A 24,734-nucleotide genomic window follows, 5' to 3' on the forward strand; every position below is an offset into this window, starting at 1 on the left:
TCAGAATTCCAACAACCTACTTTACAGAAATAGAAAAAGCAATTATCAAATTTATTTGGAAGGGAAAGTGTCCCCCAATTAGCCAAAAACATCCTAAAAAGAAGAGTGATGTGGAAGGACTCTTACTGCCTGAACTTGGAACATATTAAAAACCTACATTGTTCAAAACAGCATGGTGTTGTCATAAAGTTAGAAACATTGAATATGGAATGGATTGAGAGTCTAGAAATAGACTCTCACCACTAGGTCCAATGGGTTTTTGACAAACCTACCAAGTCCACATTACTGGGACCAAACAGTCTCTTCAACAAATAGGTGGGAGGACTAGATATTCACAACCAAAAGAATGAAAGATGATTCCTATCTTACTCCCTATATAAGAATCAACTCAAAATGGATCAAAGACCTAAAATATAAAAGCCATGGCCATAAAACTACTAGAAGAAAATGTAGGAAAATATTTTAAAGGTTGTGTGGTAGGTGATGGTTTCTTGGACCTTATACCCACAGCACGAGTAACAAAAGAAAAAATAGATAAATGGGGACTCCTCAAAATTGAACACTTTGACCTCCAAGGACTTTGTCAAACGTGTGAAAAGGCAGCTAACTCAATTGTAGAAAATATTTGGAAATCACATATCTGATAAGGGTTTAATATCCATGATTTGTAAAAAGATTCTACAACAAAAAGACAAGTGACTTAATTAAAAATGGGGCAAAGGACTTGAATAAAGAAGTACAAATGGTGAAAAAAAAACACATGAAAAAATATTCAACATCATTAGTGATTAGGGAAATGCATATCAAAACTACAATGAGATATCATTTCACACCTATTAGAGTGGCCACTATTAAAAATTCAGAAAACTGCAAGTTTTGGAGAGTATTTTGAGAGATAGGAATGCTTACTCACTGTGGGAATGAAGAATGGGTACAGCCACTGTGGAGGACTGTTTGGCCATCCCTAAATAAATTGAATATAGATATGCTACATGACCCAGCAATACCTGTAATGGGTATATACACAGAAGAATTGAGAACAGTGGCATGGACAGCTATTTGCACACCAATGTTCAAAAGTGGTGTTATTCACAACTGCCAAAAGATGAAAACAACCCAGGTGTCGTCAACCAATGAATGGATAAACCGTGGTGTGTATACACAATGGAATATTATGCAGCTGTAATAAGAAGTGAAGTCATGAAACATGTGACAATGGATGAACCTGGAGGACATTACATTGAGTGAAGGACAAATACTGAATGATTGTGCTTTTATCAACTAAATATATTATGTAAACCCATGGAGTTAATAACTAGAATATAGGTCACTAGAAAATAGAATGAGGTTAGAGATGGAAAGCTGAAGATTAACTTGTGCAGAATTGGTAAAAATGGTGTTTGATAAACTTTGGAAATAAATGGAAAAGGCGAAGGTACATCATAGTGTTTTGGGTATGACAGTGGTTGGAAAAGGTGAAAGCACATCATAGTGTCATGGGTATGACAGTGGTTGAAAGAGAAAGTCTAAAGTCATGTATATTACTTGAAGGAAAGCTAAAAACATGTAACATGGGACTGTAGAGCAGAGTAAAACCTTATGTGAAATATGGACATGAGACATATTACATAAATAAGACTGTTTTTCTTTGAAATTGAACAAATGTATGTTAATGTTACGTGATGTTAAATATCAGGCAAAAAACCACAAAAACACCCCACATTATGCTAAGTGAAAGAAACCATTCACAAAGTACCAGATATTGTATGAATGCATTAATATAAAATATAAATATTAATATAAATCAATTTGTAAAAATGAAATGAGAGTGGTGGTTATGTAGGGCTGGAGAAGATTAGAAGGATTGAGAGGTGACTGCTAAGAGGTATGGAGTTTTAATTTGTGGAGTAAGGAAATTGTTCTAAAATTTTTTGTGGTGATGAATGTATAAGATTATGGTTCTACCAAAAGCCACTGATTTTACGCTTTGGATGGACTGTAATGTATGTGAATATATCTCAAAAAATGGCTTTAAAAAATATTTCATAGATACCAACTAATGTGAAAGAGGCACTGACATTTAAGTTAAGGTGGGTCAACTTATGAGCAAACTATGGATAAGCCAAGAAAGTTGAAAAAAAACCAGTGTAGCTCAGGGGGCTGCCTTGTACCTACCTAAAATTCTGATTGCAATGAACAACCTCTGTCTAGGCTGCAAGAAGAGAAGACAGGGACTGATAGACATTTGGAGGTGAGAAAAAGTTTCAGAGGGCAGCTTCCTTGTAATTGTTGGAAGTATCACAGGAAAATGCAATAATGTAGCAAGAGCTGCCCTTTAAGAGTTCTCATCACCCATGAAGTTGGTTGATTGGGGCAAAATGTTAGCCGTGTTGGGATTAATCGATAACAGCTTCATAGGTAGATATTTTCATTGTGATAGTTTCCAAAATTTTTACAACGGGAATGTTATTTTTATTTACCAGATAAAAGTAAGTTAAAAATTACTGTAGCCAATTAGGTAATGTTTTCACAAATACAGATCATATGGTATATGTGGTTTTATGTACTCTGTTCTAATTTAACAGTGTCCTGAGCATTTTTACAGGTCAAATATTCTTCAGAAATGTATTTTAAATGGCCCATAATGTCTTATAGTACATATACACTATTATTTATTTATTCCTTTTCTTGTGATTTCCATTTAGGTTTTTTCCTATTTTTTCACTTTTATAAGGTTATAATGTTGTTAATAAGTTCCATGAACACATATTTTCATGTCCACTTCTGGACATATCTTTGGTCAAACTGTATAGATTCTTTCAAGGCTCATAATACACATAGTACTCCAGAACTGTAGCATCACAATTTCCTATGTGTGCTCATCACATTGCACTTTGCCCCAAAATATTTTAATTGCAAAATCTTTGTCAGTTTTGAGCAGAAATATTTGTCTCCTGGCAATGATAAACATATTTTATGCTTTATCATTAATCATTTTGCCTGAGTTATCTGTTCCTGTCCTTTTTCCCAATCTTCAATTTATGTCTTTCAATGTTTTTCCTAATGATTTAACATAAGTTCTTTACTTTCTGACTGTATTAACCTTTTGGATGTGATATTTGTGGTAAACCTTTTCCCCAGTTTGATCACTGCATAATCATTCTCAGTTTTTGTTTTTTTTTTTAATTCAAACTTTTCTTTTTTGGAGGTACCAAGGGGTTGGGGATTGAACTCGGGACCTGGTATGTAAAAAGCCGGAGCTTAACTACCGAGCCACATTGGCGAACTGGATGCAGACCTTTACATTTTTATAGCCAAATCTTAAGATTTTTAAAATTTGTAATTTATTACTGTTGAGAGATCGGGTAAATATTCACCTAAATTTTCTTATTATCTATCTGTACTCCAGGTTTTTTCAGGCAGTTCACATGTTTTCTTTTGGCTTCTTTGAACAAGCTGACATTAATTATGTGTCTGACAGATACAGAGAAAACGGAGTTAAGGTGATGCTCTCTAGTCACAGTGGTAAAATAATTATAGTGCAATGGTTCGCAATCTGGTCCCTGGAGGCAGTCTTCCTGGGTTTGAACCTGGCTTTGTCACTTACTAGTCACGTGACCGTTTGAAGTCATTTAACTTTTTTTTTTTAATCTGTGAAATGGGATTAATAAGACTTTCAGGTAAATTGCTTAGGACAGGTCCTGGTGCAAAGTCAGTTATCAGGTACAGTTTGGCCCATGCTCAGTAGCTTCTTTGAAGCTTTATATTGTTTCACTATATTTATATTTCTAAAGTTTTAAACTTTCAATGCGTTCTTCACCTCCAATAACTACGACTCCGTCGACCACTTTTCTAAGTGAGAAGCGCGCCCTGGAGGCCACAAGTGCAGCCTATCTCTAGCTCTGTGAGAGAAGCCGGAGAAAGAGTGGGCTTGGCTCTGGCGCGCAGACTGGGAATCCTGCAGTTCGAGATCAGGAAAATAAGTGGCGCATTCACTTTCTCCCCAGGACTTTCCACTTCTTCGATACGACTTTCTTTCCGAACCTGATCTCTACCAATTTTTGTAGACCCCAGAGAGATTTCTGCGTGTGTGCCTTCTTCATTCGCTCATTCTATAGTTCCACAGATATTTTGCTGGAGTTGCTTACTATGTGCGAGGTGATTGGGGGAAAAAAGTGAACTGATCGTGGAACCTGCCCGAATTGGGCTTGAAGTCCAATAGAAAAAATAAAATAAAATATGCATTGTATATAGGCAAACTAGCGATAATCGGTTAGTTTCAATTTTCTCATCTGCAAAAAAAAAAAAAAAAAAAGGCCAATACGACTTACCTTATTGGGTGCTGAAAGATCAAGAGAAAAAATAGAGCATCTAATGGTGAGCGGGATGCAAAAAGAGAGCTCAGCAAACCCCTGTTCATTCCTTCCCCAGAATGGAAGCGATGCGTCCCAGCCCAGCGGGTTAAAGCACCGCATTTCCCTCAATTCATGGAATCTTTGTCAGTGTTCCTAAACGAAGTTATGTTGGCTCATTCTTCGGTATGTGGAAGTTTTTCCCCTCTAGCACTTCAGAACCTCAGATTCAACTGTCAGAAGCTACCGAGTCCATATTCAGGCGACGCAGCTTAAAATCTTGGGGGGGAAAATCCAACTTATATTAAATTTTCGAAAGACGGGCCAAGTGGACCAAAAGCCCAGACGCTCCCACTGAGCATGCGCCGGGCGGCGCGGGGTGGGCGGGCCGTTCGGGGCGGGCCTTAGCTCGGGCTTCCGGTTCCAAGAGAAATCTCCCGCCACCCGAGAAAAGCGTTTGGCGGCGTTGTGTGTTTCCTCCGGTTTGGTGTGGCTGCAGGTGAGAGGAACTCTCGTAGATTGTTAGGAGGGAGCTCAGTTTCGGTGTTGAGACTTGCAAGTCGAGAAAGAAAGGGAGAACACTTTGCGCACGGTGGGAGCAGAGGGATTGATCGGTACTGGGGGAGGGCACTCGGTATTGGTCGGTTGACACGGCTGCGGGTGTGGGGTTGAGGAGGTAGAGATCTTCGCCCGGATGGAGGGGGAACGCGGGTGGGAACGTGAAAAGAACGTATCGATGTTTTCTAAAAGGAGTTCTGAAGTACAGTTGTGACTCTGCGCATTATTTAGCCAGAACCCATTGCTCCTTATTCTAAGTTCAGAATTGCCGCCCATATAAAACCTTACCTTGGGAGCTCCTTACCACTTTCGGTTTGGCGCTGCCTGATGGGGGGAATCGTTTGTTGCCCAAATAAACGTTAATAAAATGTAAAACAAAACAAAAAACCTTAACCCTTGAGAATGCAAGGATCTAAGGGTGGTGACACACAGACCAGTCTTGAGCAAGTACTATCACCATACTTTGTTGCTGAAAGTTAGGACCACCATACTGCATCTTCCCCATCACCTGCCTTTCCTCACCCCCAAATGACCACAAGTATATTGCAGAAAATCTGGAAAGTACAGAAAACAAATCCAGAGATGATTACTGTTAACATTTTGTGCATGTCCTTCAAGTTCTACTTTTTTTCCATGCCTGTGGGGTTATTTTTCATGTTTTCGGCTTTTTCTTTTCAAGTCCACTTCTCTCATTTTAACTTCTTTTATGTGTTTCCTTCCAAGGTAACCAAAATGCAGTTTTTTGGAGAAAAGCGGAGGAAGTTGAGGCTGGCAGGTGACCAAAGAAGTGCTTGTTACCCTCATAGCCTGCAGTTTTACCTGCAGCCACCTTCTGAAAACATATCTTTGATAGAATTTGAAAACTTGGCTATCGATAGAGTTAAATGTGAGTAATATTTAAATTAGAATTTACATAGTCTTGAGATGTTTACTTGCACTTGGTGGGAATGAATGAAAGCACTGTTTCCCTCTTCATTTAGCAATTCATTCAGCAAATATTTGAAGATTTGCTGTTTATTCATTGACTGTAAAATGCATAAGTATTGAGTGTTGCTATGTCCTAGGTGGTAGGGTTTTGAGATGAATAATATAATTCCCATCTTCAGAATAATAACCACAATTCACTATTGTGAATGCTCTAGTTGAGGTATATAGTAGGTCTATTGAAGCAAAGAAAGAAGTGGGAGTGACTGACAATCTGATTAAGAGAAATTGAACTTTGACTTTGAAAATGGGTCGAAATTTCCCAACAAAGAAGTGAAGGGTTTTTCTCCAAACCGAAATAACAGCCTATACAAAGGTTAGGGAAATGAAAGAGAATATAATTTTGAGGGTATAGTGTCAAGTTCAGGGTGGATGGAGAAGTATGAATAACAAAGGCATTTTGTTTTATGTTGCTGTATGAAGCATTTGTACAGAAAGGTAACTATACTGGGGCCCTGTTTATCCTGTCTCTGTTGATCGAAGAAAGGATTGGGCTAGGTATGAACTGAAGCAGAAATACTAGCACTGTCTTCAGAGTTTATGTTCCAGGATATCCTTATGGGAAAATCAGAAGGAGAGATGAGATTCTGTTAATCATTCTTAGAGGAGCAGGTTGAGAACTGCTAATCCGAAGAGGGACACTCATTACCTGTTGGTTGAATGGAAGAGTGAAAGGCAAGAGAGAAAAAGGTGTTAGGAAGTTTACCTGTTGAATGCCTTTTAGGGGGAAGTGGATTTGGCCCAACAGATAGGGCGTCCGCCTACAACATGGGAGGTCCAAGGTTCAAACCCAGGGCCTCCTGACCCGTGTGATGAGCTGGCCCACTTGGAATGCTTATGGGTGCAAGGAGTGCCGTGCCATGCAGTGGTGTCCCCCACATAGGGGAGCCCCATGAGCAAGGAGTGCACCCCGTAAGGAGAGCCACCCAGTGTGAAAAAAGTGCAGCCTGCCCAGGGGTGGCGCTGCACACATGGAGAGCTGATGCAGCAAGATGACATAACAGAACGAGACACAGATTCCGGGTGCCGCTGATACAAGCAGACACAGAAGAACACACAGTGAATGGACACAGAGAGCAGACAACTGGGGGAGGGGGTGGCGGGGAAGGGTAGAGAAATTTAAAAAACAAAAACAAACAAACAAAAAAACCCAAATGCCTTTTAGGGGTTGTGGATGATTGAAAAGTATCCCCTGGATTTAACCTATAAAAGATGAGATGGTATGGGCCTGAACTAAGGTAGTGACAGTGGCAATGAGAGGGGACTCTGCAAATGGAGATAGAGAGGGCAGGTAGAGCATTATTGAAAGGAAGGTAAGTTTGGTGTGGATACCATAAGAAGAAAATACTTAGAAGTTTTTCATTTTTGAATTAAAAAAAAAACCTCTCATTAATGGAAGAAGAATTCATCTAGGGTAGTATAGACAAGGGAATTATGGAACTTTGGAACAGTGTGTTGAATCTATTTAGGATGGTTCCTTTGGTGTGTCCTTTCTACCTTTGCTTCATCAGCAAGGAAGGATTTTTTTTTCTGGTGAGCCTGTGCTGAGTAAATGAAGCAGACAACCTAACAGTTCCCTAAGAAGGATGTAAGCAAGTGATGTTTAATCTTTCTACCCTGACAAATACGAGGGATACATTTCTTTGCTTAACAATAGTGGCTCAGTACAGCAGTGATTAACTACCAACTTTCCCTTTTTCCTGGTTGAGAACTCTTGATATGAGACATGGATATTATCTGTACATGGATGGAAATTATCTTCCTGCAAACATATATAATTTATATAATCTACTTGCAGAAAGTAAAACTGTTATACCTTGTCACTGTCTATCAATGAATAGTTATAGAATTGCTGAAGTATCCAAGATTCTGTTTGTTGTAGATTTAATGAAAAAAAATTATCTTGCAATAATACTTTTTATCATCCCTTCTCTTCCTTTCTTTTCTTTTCCTTCTTTCTTCTTTTTTAGTGCTAAAATCAATAGAAAATCTTGGTGTGAGCTATATGAAAGGAAGTGAGGAATACCAGAGTAAGTTGGAGGCTGAGATTCGAAAGCTCAAGTTTTCCTATAGAGTAAGTAAAACGGAAAAAAAATTCTTCTGTTTGGATATATTCATATACTTAGTGTCAGTTGTGGGACAGGTGTTACAAAGGTCCAGAATTTTTTTTTAAACCACATTCATGTTTATAATTCAGTGCTGTGAATTATATTCATAGTGCTGTGCATATTAATATCACCACCATCCATTACTAAAACTTTACAATTAATCCGGATAGAAACTCTTACAATTTACGCATTAATATCCCATTCCCTACCTTCACCCAGGCTCCTGGTAACTTATATTCTAGATTTTGCCTCTGTGAGTTTGCTTATTCTAATTTTTTCATATCATTGAGATCATATGATATTTTCCCTTTTGTGTCTGGCTTATTTCAATCAACATGATGTCTTCAGGGTTCATTCATGTTGTTGCATAATTCAGAACATGCCTCCCTTTTTACTGCTGAATAATATTCCTTTTATGTATATACCACATTTTATTTATCCATTCATTGGCTGATAGGCACTTGGGTTGCTTCCATCTTTTGACAATTGTGAATAATGCTGCTGTGAACATTGGTGTGCAAATATCTGTTCAAATCTCTGCTTTCAGATCTTTTGGATATATACCTAGAAGTATATTGCCTGGTCATATGGTAATTCTGTACCTAACTTTGCAAAGAACTGCTAAACTATCTTCTACAGCGGTTGCACCATTTTATCATTTCCCCCAACAATGAATAAGTGTTTGTATTTCACAACATGCTCTCCAACAATTTTCCATTTTTGAAAATAGTAGTCATTCTAGTGGGTGTGAAATGATATCTCATTATGATTTTGATTTGCATTTCCCTTATAGCTAATGATGTTGAGCATCTTTTCATGTGTTTTTTGGCCATTTGTATATCCTCTTTGGAGAAATACCTATTCAAGTTTTTTGGCCTTTTTAAAAATGGGCTGTTTGTCTTTTTATTGTGGAGCAGTAGGATTTCTTTGTAATTGTGGATATTAGGCCCTTATTGGAGATGGTATTTCCAAATATTTTCTTACCACAGGGATTTTATAAAGACTGATATAGCATAGACTTTGCCTGAAGGAAGCTACAGTTTACTAGTGGTGATTGGCATGTGGTCAGATGATTACAATACAGGACTGTTTTTCAACCTTGGCACTATTGACATTTTGGGCTTGATAATTCCTTATTGTGGGGGACTGTCCTTGCATTGTAGGGTGCTTAGCATTTCTGCTCTTTACCCACTCCTTGTCTCCAGACATTGCCAAATGTCCCTTGGCGACAAAATCCCCTTGGTTTGAGAATCACTGCAATATAGGATGATGATGATACTCTTATTTAGAGGTATGGTCCAGGAACTCTGAAAGCACATATAATTACCCAGCTCAGATTGGGGAGGTTTGTAAAAGCTTCCCAGAGGAGATAATGCTAGAACTGCATCTTGATGGATGTCATCAGATTTTTATTTGGGAAGATGACATCCAAGAACAGATTAAAATTGGCATGCCTGGTAGGAAGGAGACTAGTTAGGAACCTGGAAATGACGAGAATCTGAATTAAATAGAAGAGTACAAGTTCAAGAGTTAATAAGAAAGTTGAATCAGATGATTTTAATGACTCATTATAAGTAGAAGAGAGGGAGGATTTATGAAGGACACCCAGGTTTCTAGTTAGGGCAACTGGGTGGATGGCAGTTATGTTTTGAGATGTGGTAGTTAGGAGGAGAAAGAGCTTTTGGAAGGAAGATGTTGCATTCTTGAGAATTTGAATGCCTGTGGAGGTATCTCATGGCAATTGGAAATACAGATCTCTACTTAAGAGATACTGTGAGTATAGATTTTGAGGAATGCCATGAACATTGGGAGTAGGTGAGAGCACCCAAGGAAAGTGTTTGAGTGAGAAAAGATGATGATAGAGGACAAGGAATGAAGAATACAATAAGGTGAAGTGGAATGGAGGAGTCTGGGAAGAAAATTGAGAAGGAGCTGCCAGAAAGGTGGCAGATGACAATGTATAATAGTGTCAGAGAAGCCTAGGAAGGCTGTATTTTCAATAATAATGATATTGATAATGATAGCTAATGAAATAATAGTAGCAAACCTTTATATTATGCTTGCTATCTGTTCTAAGTGCTTTATGTATGTTAGCTCTTGTAATCCATACAGCAGTCTTATCAGGTAGAAACTGCTATCATCCTCATTTTACAGATCAAGAAATTGAGTTACTGATATGCTAAATCACTTGCAGCTCATAAGATAAGTGGTGGAACTAAGATTTTAATCTGGGAATGGATTGGTGTTCCATGGTTGGTGCTTTTAATACACAGTTTCAGATGCTTAGGATGGATCATGCAAGATGAGTAGTACAGCACCCATTGGATTTGCCAGTTGGGTGGGCTCCTGTAAAAAGGGGCAGAAGCCAGATTGTTGACAGTGATTGGAGGAGGATGGTAAAGAGGTGTGGATGGAATAAGATGTTTATTCTTATTAAGGTGTTTAGCTTATACAACATATATATGTGCAGGCATTCATATATGACAGGAGATAATTGAACATGCGTATGAGCTGAGCAGAAAGATCCAGAAGAGAAGGAAGAGGAGAGCATCTTGAAGATACCTTATTGAGCGATTAATAAATCAAAATCCTTAAGAGATAAGAACAGATGGAACGCAGGCTTTAGGTATAGGGATTAGCTTTCCCTAGGAGGAAGGATAGATGGTTTGTTCATGGAGATAGAGGCAGTGCAACGTGTGGGTGCAGAAGTTTCAGGTTGAAAGAGTCTCTTGTGACCTTTGTTTTCCCTAAAGTAGATGAAGTCATATGAGAAAGAAAGGGAAGATGGTATGGTAGGGGGCTGGGGACAACTGGTGAAGTTTGAAATGCCTTTTTTTTTTTTTTTTTTAATTTTTAAATTTTTTTATTTTTTATTGACTTTGTAATAATATTACATTAAAAATATATATGTGAGGTCCCATTCAACCCCACCCCCCCACCCCCCCTCTCCCCCCCCCAACAACACTCGTTCCCATCATCATGACACATCCATTGGATTTGGTAAGTACATCTTTGGGCACCTCTGCACCTCATATACATTGGTTCACATCATGGCCCATGAAATGCCTTTTTTGAGAAGTGAGGAAGGAGATGATTTTGTCACATCCCAGCTCTGTTGCTTATGAGCTTTGTGACCCTAGCCAACTTGTATAACCTTCCTGTGCCTCAGTTTCCTCATCTTTAAAATAGGGATATAATAGGGCCTAACTCATGAGCTTACTTTAAGGATTAAATGGGTTAATACATGAAAAATGCTTATAATAATGCTTACCTTGTAAGCACTCAAGACATGTTTGCTCTTACTATTTTGGACTTGAATAAAGATACCTGGGCATTGTATCTACTATTCCAAATTCCCATAGTTGTGTTTTTTTTCTTCAGAGGTTCTTAGCATTTTAGGAATAGGACTGTAGATTATTTTGAAAATAGCTGTAGATTAATTTCGAATCTAAAATTTGACAGATGTTGTAATTAAAGAAGTTGATGGTTTATATATGAAGTGAACCCTAGGTATAGCCTGGATAAGAATGGACACACTGATAAAGAGGAAGAAGATAGTGAGGTCCAAACCCAGGAGGTTTTGTTGAGATCAATTCAGTCCTCAGTTCCACAGGATTGCCAACTTAGAATGATACTTGTCCTGGCAAGTGTATTTGGAACTCTGAATTTTTGAAACTTACTTTATCATTGACTTATGCTGCCTCAGTGACTCTTTATACCACTTACCATTTTAACGTATTTTTAAATGTATATGTTGTATTATTTTTAAGGAAAACTTAGAAGATGAATATGAACCACGAAGAAAAGATCATATTTCTCATTTTATTTTGCGCCTTGCTTATTGCCAGTCGTGAGTATACATTTATACTTTCACAATCCAATCTGATAGCCTGGGTTGTAAATTGGTACATGGAGAGTTTACGTGTGTTGTACTGACTGCAGATAAATTTAGAATTGCATTAGCAATGAGTGATACAATATTCTTTGACTTATTTTCAGTTGTCTTCACCCTTCATCCTCCCTTTTACCTTCAAGTGCTGGTATAATTTCAAATTGTATTTGATGTGTGGAGTTAGTTCTCTTTATATTTTCTCCTCAAGTACCTGCCTGAAAGAGTACTCAGCTAGTGACTTTGTACAGCAGTGAATCTTTCCTCTGACTGGAGGAGAAGGGGATAGGGGTACCATATTTAAAAGGCATTAACCCCTTTTTTGGAAAGATCAAGAAATGCCTATTGTTTGAAACTTTAGTGAGCTGAACACTGTTGCAAAGAATTGTTTGAAATGAGTTACTTACTAAAAACTAGAGAATTTTCTATTGCAATATATTGCTCTTTTAAACATTTTTTAACTTTATGGAAGGCACTTTATTTGGGATTTAAAACTGGAAATGATTTCATTAAGGACTTCTGATTATTTTCTCCAGGAAAAAGATGGTAATATTTATAAGAAACAATGACTCCAATACCTGCTTGAATCTGATACTGGTTTTTTTTTTTTTTTTTTTGAGTGACTGGGGATTGAACTCAGGACCTCGTATGCAGGAAGCTAGCGCTCACCCACTAGCCACATTGGCTTCCCTGAGTTGGTTTTTTAATTTGTTTGTTTGCTTGTTGTTTGTTTTTAGTAGGCACTGGGGACAGAACCTGGGACCTCCATCTCAACTGCTTGAGCCACATCCTCCCTGATACAGGTTTTTAGAAGTTGAGATGTATGGCCTAGTGCCAATTGGAGTTAAGTTAGTTTCTTTTGGTAGTTGATTTCTTGTCATTCAGTAGTGCCACCCAGAGAGAAAAGAAGATAGTTGCTTTACCCTCCCTTCCACCTCTCCCTTCCATCTCCTTCCCTTCCCTTTTTTCTCTTTTCTTTTTAGCTTTATGTGTTCTTTTCTATATTAATTATGGCTACGTAATGTATTTATGGAGGTTTCTTTTTATTAATAGGTTTATGAAATGAGTATGTTATTTATTATTCCAAGATAATAATAATTGAGATAGTTTTTATTAGCTTTGGTCCTAGAGTTTTTCTTTTGTAAAAGAGCATATGTAGTTTATATAATTTATGCAGCAAATGAATTGCTGACAATAGACAACATTTTTTTCTCCTTGACAAAAAATTAAATCATTTCAAATACATTTGGGTATTATTTTATATTGAAAGCATAATTTCTATTATCTTATTGTACTTGATATTAGCTTATCTTAAACTGAGATATAGTGCTGCATATTACATTTTGCAAAATTATGAACTGTAAAGCTTTCAACAAAGTTGACTTTGCAAATTTATCTGATCATAATCTATTCAGAGACAAAGTTACTTTAAAAAATTGTTTTTCTGGCATTGATAAAACCACCTCAGGCCAAAGGAGTAATCCATTTCTAATGCACATGATTGTTATGCAGTTTTATTAAATGCAATGAACTATTTTCTTTTGTATTATTTGATAATAGTGCAGATGGCTCAAAATAGTATCTATTTAGTCCTTATAATAAAATTAAATAAATAAGTAAATAAATAAATAAGTAAATAAATTTTTAGGAGGTACCAGGGATTGAACCCGGGACCTTGTGTATGGGAAGCAGGAGCTTAACCACTGTGCTATATCTGCTCCCCTCTCCTTATAATTTTATGTTCATAACACTTCTCCTGCTTATATCCAACATATCCCTGGAAGAGTGTGAAAGCAACTGTATCAGTCTTACTTTCCTTATAGAAAATTTGTGTGCTTTTAAAACTATTGGCATCTTGTCTATCATCTTTAATATTGTTTCATAAAAATTTCTAGGACTTAAAAACCATTAGATTTTTAATTTACATATATAATTTCCCTGTTTGCATTTTAGTGAGGATCTTAGGCGCTGGTTCATTCAACAAGAATTGGATCTCCTTCGATTTCGTTTCAGTATTTTATCTAAGGACAATATTCAGAATTTCTTAAAGGATAGCCATTTGCAGTTTGAGGCAGTAAGTATATTTTTATTTCCAGTTGTCTTCATTATTCACCCCTCTCTTTTTCCCTCAAGTGCTGACACAGTTTTGAATTGTGTTTTTTATGTGGAATTGGTTCTTTTTTTTTTTCCTTATTTCTACCCCCTCCTCACCCCCTCTGTTGTCTGCTCTCTCTGTCCATTCACTGTGTGTTCTGTGTTTGTTGTATTCTTATTAGGCGGCTCCAGGAACCCATCCTGGGACCTTCTGGAGTCGGGGAGAGGTGATCATTCTCTTGTTCTATCTTAGCTCTGTATTTTACTGTGTCTCATATTATCTCTTCTCTGTGTGTCTTTTTTTTTTTTGTTGCGTCAGCTCTTTGTGTGGATGGCACCACTCTTGGGCGGGCTGCATTCCTGCGTGGGCTGCAGTCCTTGCACGTGGCAACACTCCATGTGGGCCAGCTTGCCACATGGGCCAGGAGGCCCTGGGTATCGAACCCTGGTAGGCGGAAGCTCTATCATTTGAGCCACATCTGCTTTCCTGGAATTTTGGTTCTCTTTATACTCTTTTCAAGTCCTTGCCTGAAAGAGTAGGCAGCTGTGACTTTGCACAACAACGAACTTTTCTTCTTCAATGATAGAGGAGAAGGGGATCCTAATACAAAAGCCCTCACATTCAAATGTGTGGATGAGACTCAGAGAGTACAAAAGGAGGAATCCAAAAAGTTAGATTGCCCCATTTCTGTATAAAGTTTCTTTCTTTGGAGCTCAAGCCATATATGCCACAAGCAGAAACATAGATACACACCCCTTTAAAACTGAGAACCTGCTCCAGGCCTCCCTAAAGAGAAAATAGCCAATACTTGGCTTCCGTCTCCTTCAGTATTTTTCTGTGATGGTCTTAAGATTGCTCTTAATCTTTTTTGATGACAGACCACTTTGAGGAATAAAACGTAAGGTTTCTACACCCCTGTTCACTTGCTCATTCCAACAAAACTCCTTTTCTGTGTATTTGTATAAGAACTTTGCAACTTTGCATGAAACCCAGAAATACTGAATGAGATTCCTCGTAAACTTTACCAATGTGCTAATTTTAGTTTGTGAAATACCAAATTTTATGAACCTTGATAGTTCATTCATTAGATTCCTAGTTATTAGCCTTTAGTATTAAACAGAATAGGAACTCTTTCATCTATAGTTACCTAAGAAATTACTTGCAGTTTAGGATCACTCTGTAATTGATCCATCCAGGGGATCCTCACTTGCCACTCCCAAGACCATACACTGGGTGGGGGTGTGGCGGAGGGAATGAGGGGCTTACATTCAGTGGCTTTATTCATTAAATATGTGATTTAGAAAAGCACAAAAAGGTTTAGTGTGTAAAAGTTCATCTTTAAAACCTTGTAGGTCAAATTTTAATGCTTGTAATGTATTAACAAAACAGAAGTGTTGGTTACTTGCTTGGAGGGGTGAAGGTGGAGGTGGTAATATTTTATTTTAAAAGTCAGTTGTCAGTGAACTTTGCCTGTCTGAATAGTTTTTTGCAGCCAAATCGGAATGATTTTACATATTGTAATTATGTGAAAGCAATGTAATTGTACTTTATAATTATATATAACTTATAAAATATCTGGAACATATTTAGTTAGTAGGAACAGGTATTATGGATGGAAATAGAATTTATGTCTTTTAGGTGGATCTGTGCTGTAGTGGGCAGGTAGGAAAATTCTGTTTTGGGAGATGTAAATCAGTCAGATTGTAGTAGGACTCGTTGAGACTGTTCTGATATTGGAATGGGTGGCTTGAAGCTGAATAAAATTAGAAAGCAGAATAGGTGGGTGAATGACATCATCCTGTCTGACAAGTGGAAAGTACTTGCTATAGCAAGGAATGCTGTGTTTTATGTGAGTTGGGGGAAGGGGACTGTATGAAGGGAAGGAAACAGACATTTAGGGAAGCACTTTCCATGGTTTCTCTTATTTCCTTCTCATAAGATCCTCTTAAGGTGCAGAGATTTTCTAGATGACATCTGTCTAGGAAGAGTGGCAGAGACAAGTGCCATCATTGAACTCTAAAGCTCGAGCATCTTCCACTTTACTTTTAACTTTGATCCTTAATGAAGTTCATTATCGTTGTGTCATTTACTGTTAATTTATCTTTTTATTTTAAAAACCGTTATTATTATTGTTGGAAAAAGAGCAAAGTGTCCTTGAGAAAGTCTATTTTTTTTTTTTATTGAAGTTGTGGGTTTACAAAACAGTCATGCATAACTTACAGGATTCCCATACAACACCCCTCCACCAACCTCTTGCATTGGTGTGGAACATTTGTTACAAGTGATAAAAGTACAACCAAATATTACTACTATCTATAGTTTATAGTTTACATTAGGTTTATTTAACACATAAACCACCTCATTATTAACCCCATTTATTAGTATTGTCCTTTTTTAAGATTAATGAAAGGATGTTCTTATACTTGTGCTGTAATCACTTTAATGATACAGAATTCACATACCATTTTAATATATACAATTAAGTTTTTAGTTTACTTAGAGTTGTTCATCCTTTATCACTGCCTAATTTTTAACATTTTATTTTTTTTAAAATTTATTTATTTATTTCTCTCCTCTTCCCCTCCCCGAGGTGTCTGCTCTCTTTGTCCATTCGCTGTGTTCTTCTGTGATCACTCCTATCCTTGTCAGCAGCACCAGGAATCTGTGTTTCTTTTTGTTGCATCATCTTGTTGTGTCAGCTCTCCATTGTGTGTGGCACCATTCTTGGCCAGGCTGTACTTTCTTTTGCGCTGGGCGGCTCTCCTTACGGGGCGCATTCCTTGCGCGTAGGGCTACCCTACGCGGGGGACACCCCTGTGTGGCACGGCATTCTTTGTGCACATCAGCACTGCACGTGGGCCAGCTCCACATGGGTCAAGGAGGCCCGGGGTTTGAAAAGCAGACCTCTCATGTGGAAGATGGACGCCCTATCCATTGGGCCAAGTCTGCTTCCTTTGTAACATTTTAATCAACCTAAAAACAAAACTCTACCCATACTACAGTCACTCCCCATTTCTTTTTTCCCCTAGTTCTTGGCAAGCATTCTATCTCTGGATTTGCCTGTATTGGAAATTTCATATAAAGGGACTCATACAAAATATTACGTCCTTTGTGATTGGCTTTTTTCACTTATAGTCATGTTTTCAAGGTCATCCATGTCATAGCCTTTATCAATATTCCATTCTTTTTTATTGTTGAATAATATTTTGTTATATGGTTATACACATTTTATCTCTCCATTTATCAGTTTATGGACATGTAGCTTGTTTCTACTTTTTGGCTATTAGGAATAATGCTGTTATGAATATTTGTGTACAAATGTTTATGTGAACATATTTTTCATTTCTCCTGGGTCTGTACCTGGGAAGAGAATTGCTTGGTTGTAGCATTTTGAGGAATTGTCAGATTGTTTCCAAAGTGGCAGTACCATTTTACATTCCCACCAGCAATACATGAGGGTTCTGATTTCTCCACATCCTTGTTAACAGTTGATATTGTCTGTCTTTTTTTGTTATAGCCATTTTAGTGGTGTGGAGTAGTATCATTGTGGTTTTGAATTAGCATTTCCCCAATGACTAATGATGTTGAGTATCTTTTCAAGTGCTTATTGGTCATTTGTATATCTTCTTTGGAGAAATGTGTTTTTAAATCCTTTGACCATTGAAAAACTGAGTTATTTTTCTTTTTATTGTTTAGTTCTAGAAGTTTTTTATATGTTCTTGATAAAATTTCTTGTCAAATATACAATTTGTAAATGTTTTTCCCATTTGAGGCTTCTTTCATTTTCTTGATGGTATTGTTTACAGCACATTTTTTATTTTGATAATGTACTTTTCATCTTTTTTTTCTTGTTTGTTAATACTTTTGGTGTTGTATCTAAGAAGGCTTTGACTAACCCAAGGTCATGGAGATATACTCCTTTCTTTTCTTTAAAGATTTATTTATTTATTTCTCTCCCCTTCTCACCCCGCCCCAGTTGTCTGTTCTCTGTGTCTATTTGTTTTTTTTTTTTTTTTTTTTTTCACTTTTGCCTGTACAGGACACTGTATTTATGTTTTTTTATTTTTTTTATTTTTTTATTGACTTTGTAATAATATTACATCAAAAATATATATGTGAGGTCCCATTCAACCCCACTCCCCCACCTCCCCTCTCCCCCCCAAAACACTCGTTCCCATCATCATGACACATCCATTGGATTTGGTAAGTACATCTTTGGGCACCTCTGCACCTCATAGTCAATGGTCCACATCATGGCCCATACTCTCCTCCATTCCATCCAGTGGGCCCTGTGAGGATTTACAATGTCCGGTGATTGCCTCTGAAGCACCATCCAGGGCAGCTCCATGTCCCAAAGACACCTCCACCTCTCATCTCTTCCTGCCTTTCCCCATACCCATCGTCCACCATGTCCACTTTTCTCAATCCAATACCACCTCTTCTATGTGGACATTGGATTGGTTGTGTCCATTGCACCTCTATGTCAAGAGGAGGCTCAAATTCCACATGGATGCTGGATGCAATCCTCCCATTTTCAGTTGTAATCACTCTAGGCTCCGTGGTGTGGTGATTGTCCTTCTTCAACTCCATTTTAGCTGAGTGTGGTAAGTCCAATAAATCAGATTGTAGGTGCTGGAGTCTGTTGAGGCTCAGGACCTGGCTATCACATTGTCAGTCCAGAGATTCAAATCCCCTAAATATATCTTAAATCCCAACGTTAACTGCACCTCCAGCACATTAGTCTCTGTGTCTATTTGCTGCATCTTCTTTGTCCACTTCTGTTGTCAGCGGCAATGGAATTTGTGTTTCTTTTTGTTGCATCATCTTGTTGTGTCAGCTCTCCGTGTGTGTGGTGCCATTCCTGGACAGGCTGCACTTTCTTTTGTGCTGGGCAGCTCTCCTTATGGGGCGCATCCTTGTGCGTGGGGCTCCCCTGCGTGGGGACACCCCTGTGTGGCAAGGCACTCTCTGCGCGCATCAGCACTGTGCATGGGCCAGCTTCACACGGGTCAAGGAGGCCCGGGGTTTGAACCGCGGACCTCCCATGTGGTAGACGGAATCCCTAACCACTGGGCCAAGTTTGCCTCCCACTCCTTTATTTTCTTATGAATATTTTTACAGTTTTAGCTCTTACATTGAGGTCTTTGATCCATTTTGACTTAATTTTTGTACATGGTGTGAGATAGAGGACCAACTTCATTCTTTTACATGGGACTATTTAGTTGTTCCAGCACCATTTGTTGAAAAGATTACTCTTTCTGCATTGAATTGTCTTGGCATGCTTGTTAAAAATCGATTGACCATAAATATAAGGGTTTATTTCAGAACTCTTAATTCTATCTCATTGATCTATGTTTATCCTTGATCTAATACCACATGTTGTTGATTACTGAAGCTTTACAGTAAATTTTGAAATCAGATGTGAGTCCTCCAACTTTGGGTTTTTGAAATTTTCATATGAGTTTTAGCATCACCATGTCAATTTCTGCAAAAGAAGCTGTTGATATTTTGGTAGAGACTGTATGGAATTTGTAGATCAGTTTAGGGAATATTGCCATCTAATGATCTTTAATTTTCTAACCTGTGAACATAGGATGTTTTTGATTTATTTAGATTTTTAATTTCTATTAACAAAGTCTTGTACTTCTTTTGTTAAATTTATACCTAATTATTTTATCATTTATGATGCTATTATAAAAATATTGTTTTCTTCATTTAATTTTTGGAATATTTATTACTAGTGTGTAGAATTACTCTTGAATTTTGTATATTGGTCTTATATCTTACAACTTTGCTGATTTATTTATTGTAATAGTTTTTTAATGGATTTTTTTGGATTTTTTAAATGTGTAAGATCATCCTGCCATTTGCAAATAGATATAGTTTTACTTCTTTCTTTCCCATCTGGATACCTTTTTTTTTGGCCCTCTGCCTAGAACTTCCTGTATAATGTTCAGTGTTCAATAGAAGTGGTGAGAGTGGACGTCTTTGTCTTGTTCCTAATGTTAGGGGAAAAGCATTCAATCTTTTACCATGAAATATGGTGTGACATGGTATATTATATTAGCTGGTTTTTAACTAAGTGATGTTAAACTAACCCTGCATTCCTGGGATATAAAGCTCCCTTGGTTATGGGATATAATTCTTTTTGTATGTTGGTGGATTTGATGTGCTTGTATTTTTTTGAGGATTTCTGCATCTCTGTTCATACTGTATACTGGCCTGTAATTTTCTTGTGCTTTCCTTGTCTGGTTTTGGTATTAGGATAATATTGGACTTATAAAATGAGTTGGAAATGTTTCCTCCTACTTTTTGGAAGAGTTTGAGATGGACTGGTGTTAATTCTTTTTCAAATGTTTAGTAGACTTCATCAGAGAAGCCATCTGGGCCTGGATTTTTTCTTTACGGAAAGGTTTTAAATTACTAAGTAAACATCTTTACTTATTATTGGTCAATTTAGATTATTCTGTTCTCTCTTGTCAGTAGTGGTAATGTGTGCATTCCTTGGAATTCGTCCATTTCAATCTAAGTTATCCATTTTTATGGCATACAGTTATTCAGAGTATTCTCTTACAGTTCTTTTATTTCTCTAAGGTTGGTATTGATGCCTTCTCTTCCATTCCTGAATTTAGTAATTTGAGGCTCTCTCTTTTCTCATTTATTCTTTTTGGTCAGTCTAGCTAGAGGTTGTCAATTTTGTGGATTTTTTTCTATTTTCCTATTCTCTATTTCATTTATTTCCATTATTGTTTTTATTATTTTCTTCCTTGTGCTTGCTTTAGGTTTATTTTGTATTTTTCTAATTTCTTAAGGTAGAAGTTTAGGTTATTGATGTGAGATCTTTCTTATTATAGGTGTTTACAGCAATTGGTTTTCCTCTAAGAACTGCTTTTGCTATTTGGTATGTTGTGTTTTTGTTTTTAATTATTTCATAGTATTACCATATTTCTTCTTGACCCACTGGTTATTAGGAATGTGTTAATTTCCACATATTTGTGAATGTTTCAAATTTCCTTCTGCTGTTGATTTTTAATTTCAGTACATTGTGGTCCAAGAACATATTTTGTATGATTTCAATCCTTTTAAATTTATTGAGTCTTGTTTTATGGCCTAGGATATGGTCCATTTGAGAGAATGTTCCATGTGAGCTTAAGAAGAATGTGTAATTCTGCTCATGGTTGCAGTGTTTTTTAGATATAATCAGTTAGGCCTAGTTTGTTTATAGTGTTTTTCAAACTTCTTTTTTCCTTTTAATCTTCTTCCTATTTGTTCCATTATTGAAAGTGGATTATTGAAATCTGCTATTATTATTGTTGAATTGTCTATAACTCTTCAATTTTTTCAGTTTAGCTTCATGTGTTTTGGGGCTCTGTTGTTAAGTAGATATATGTTTATTTTCATTTATTTAATTTGTTAAACTTTTAACTTTGAATAAATTTCAAACTTACAAGAAAGTTAGAAAAATAGTACAGAAACAATATGTGGAACTCCTGTGTATCCCTTACCCAGATCCCTGGATTTACCAACTGTTAGCATTTTGTCTTTCCCTCCCTCCCTTTCTCCCTTCCTTTCTCTTGTTCTTTCATTCATTCTTTGTCTAGTTCTTTCTCTCATTCTCTCTCTTTCAGCACCAATATATTTATCTTTATTTATCTTTTTCTAAACATTAGAGAGTGTATTGCACACATCAAGGTTCATGAGTTTTATAATTGTCATATTTTCCTGATGAAGTCACTCTTCATTCATTATGAAATGTCCCTCTTTCTCTCTACTAACATTTTTTGTTTTAAAGTCTGATATTGTTTGATTTTAGTGTAGGCACTCCAGATCTTTATGGTTGTTGTTTGCGTGGTATATCCTTTTCTCTCCTTTTACTTTCAACCTCTTTCTGTCTTTGAATCTAAAGTGTGTGTGTCTCTTGTAGGTAGCATATTATTAGATCATGTTTTTAAAATCTGTTCTCTGCCTTTTGAATGGAATGTTTCATCCATTTACATTTAGTGTAATTACTGATGAGGTAAGATTTACACCTACCATTTTACTATTTGTTTTCTATATGTTTTATGTCCTTTTCCCCCCTCTATTTCCCCATTATTGCCTCCTTTTTTTTTTAGATATTTCTTGTGTACCATTTTAATTCTATTGTTTATTTTACTACCTTTTTTGAGTTAATTACTGGTTTCCTTGGCGATTACAGCTAACATTTTTTCTTAAAACAATCTATTATAGATCTTTTAAAAAAAATTTATTTCTTTCCCCCCCCTCCCTCCCCGTCAAGTTGTCTGCTCTCTGTGGCCATTCGTTGTGTGTTCTTCTGTGTCCACTTGTATTCTTGGTAGTGGCACTGGGAATCTGTGTCTCTTTTTGTTGTGTCATCTTGCTGCATCAGCTCTCTGTGTGTGGGGCGCCACTCCTGGCAGGCTGCACTTTATTTTTTTGTGCGGGGCGGCTCTCCTTACAGGCGCACTCCTTGCAGGGGACACCCCTGTGTGGCATGGCACTCCTTGCGTGCATCAGTACTGCGCCTGGGCCAGCTCACCACACCGGTCAGGTGGCCCTGGGTTTGAACCCTGGACCTCCCATGTGGTAGGCAGATGCTCTATCAGTTGAGCCAAATCTACTTCCCTATTTCACATTAATGCCAACTTAATTTCATTAGTGTACCAAAACTTTGCTCCCATATAGTTGCATTCCTTTCTCCTGCCTTTGTGCTATTCCTTTTTTTCCCCCCTGTCAGGACCAATGATCACCATCTGCCCTAAACAAAAATTATGTTTCGGAAATTGTTGATGTGAGTTATGCACGAAGAGCAGTTTGAGGCGCCCCACATGGCCACTCATGACAGAAGGCTCCCCTTCTCTTTTGGCTTTTGTAAAGGGTATTTATTTGGGGTAAAAGCATACAGTTCTAAGGCCATGAAAAGTCCAACTCAAGGCACTGTAAGAGGTGCTTTCTCACCCAGATTAGCTGCACATGTTGAAGCAAGATGGTGGGCCATCTCTGCCTGGTCTCTGCCTTCCCCTTTGGGCTGCACAGTCTCCTGGAGCTCAGCCACGACAAAAGGCATAGGGCTTTTCTCTAACTGGGCCTCTTTTCTTAGGCTCTGCTGCTCCGCTTTCTTCCTGATTTCAGCAACAAGCTGTAGGCAAATGGCTCATCTCTCCCCAGGGCCTCAGTGACTTGAACCCCTCTCTTCTTGTCATAAGGCAGGATCAGAAATGGCAGCACTCTCTTTTCTGGCTGTCTCCATTTTTCATAGGATTTAGCACAAGGGCAGAGACTCAACCTGAGTCCCGCCTCATAGAGGTAGTTCAGTTGAAAGAAGACTTCGTATCCACAGGATTGGAGCAGCCCACAAACATAATCTTTCTCTTTTTGGAATTCATAAACTATTTCAAATGGCCATGCAGTCTTACATAATCTGGAGACTGCAAGTAGTTGTTGTGGCTGGGACTTTGTGCTATTCTTGTCCTACAAATTATACCTTTATATTATATATCAACACAGGTAAATATTTTGCATTTTTTCTTGTGTGAAATGTCTTTATCATACTCTTACACTTAAGTGTACAAGGTCAGGAATAATTTCTTGTCAAGAATTGAATGCATTGTTTTTTAGCTTCTAAAGTTGCACTTGTGGAGTCCGATGCCATTTTGATTTCTAATTCTTTATGTGTACCTTTGTATGTTCTCTGCTCGCCTTACCACCTCACTACTCCATGTCCTCCCACCACCATCCCTGGTATTCTAAAATTCCATGATGTTGTGTGAATTTTTTACCCCCCTATTTATTGAGATGTGAACTTGGTGGGCCCTTTCATCTGAAGACTTGGGTTTTTCTGTTTAGGCGTTTTCTTTTTATTCTTGGTTTGATAATTTTCTATGCCCTGTGGCTAGTGGGGATTTAGGGAAGATAGAATATGAATGCTTTGGAGGGAGCCTGATTAAAAAAACCTTCCTGTGATTGTTACTACATTCCTGGCAGAGAAATTTTTTCATGTTCTTCTAGTACTCTCCCATGGACTCTGATACAGGTAAGTAAAGCACTTGAATTCATGTACTTTGATTAGCTTGCTGCTTTCCCTGTGGCTCTTTCCATTTCATGAATAGGAATATGAACATTTTCTTCACTTTCGCTAGAATATTTGGTTTGAATTTGAAAACTGTTAGCTAATACAGATGTCAGTGATGCTTTTATGCCATGGTTTAACACTTAGGACAGAGCAAACACTGGGAGTATGGGATTTGTTGCATCAGGTGGTCTCTGCTGTCCAATGGGTTATTTGCATATGTCACAGCAGAAAGAAGTGGGGCCATTCTGGTTTTCATGTAGCAGAAGCTTGAGTGCTAGCACACTGCATCTTAGGGTCTACCTGGACTTGAAGTGCCTGTATGTCTGATTTGTATGCCTTTTCTGTCTTCTCAGTTTCCATAAAACTGTCATGATGTTTATGTTGCTCTTGATCAACTTCTGTAAAATAGATATATTTTTACATTAGGAAGAGGTGCAGTGTTCTAATTGTCATATTATATTTGCTTTGATGGAGAAATATGTACAGAAAAGGGTTCATCAGTTCTTTTGCATAGGTTTTTCCTCTTAAATTTGCTTTTGTTCACATTACCATAGCTGATAGAATGTTTTTTTTTTTGGAAAAAAATTTGGAGGCAGTGAATGGGTCCCAGGTTTTAGATCTGGAACTTTTGTGTTCTATGCCTAATTCTAATAGTGCTTTGATACTTAGTTTTTTT

At 37.5% G+C, this 24,734-nt stretch overlaps 1 protein-coding gene across 2 annotated transcripts in view; it reads left to right on the forward strand.

Annotated features, from left to right (window-relative positions):
• The first annotated feature begins 4,752 nt into the window (after positions 1 to 4,752).
• PRIM2 (DNA primase subunit 2) overlaps positions 4,753 to 24,734 on the forward strand; it is a 309,771-nt gene continuing 289,789 nt past the window's right edge. Inside the window, exons 1-5 of one of the 2 annotated variants that reach the window (XM_058306925.2) lie at positions 4,753 to 4,851; positions 5,634 to 5,796; positions 7,865 to 7,968; positions 11,773 to 11,852; positions 13,845 to 13,965. In XM_058306925.2, coding sequence (XP_058162908.1) covers positions 5,643 to 5,796; positions 7,865 to 7,968; positions 11,773 to 11,852; positions 13,845 to 13,965 — 459 coding nt within the window. In that variant the 5' untranslated portion in view covers positions 4,753 to 4,851; positions 5,634 to 5,642. The remainder of the gene's footprint in view (positions 4,852 to 5,633; positions 5,797 to 7,864; positions 7,969 to 11,772; positions 11,853 to 13,844; positions 13,966 to 24,734) is intronic. The other variant, XM_071218530.1, reaches the window with a different exon arrangement.

This window comes from Dasypus novemcinctus, chromosome 11 (assembly GCF_030445035.2).
Source record: "Dasypus novemcinctus isolate mDasNov1 chromosome 11, mDasNov1.1.hap2, whole genome shotgun sequence".
In the NCBI taxonomy this organism is placed as follows: Eukaryota; Metazoa; Chordata; class Mammalia; order Cingulata; family Dasypodidae; genus Dasypus; species Dasypus novemcinctus.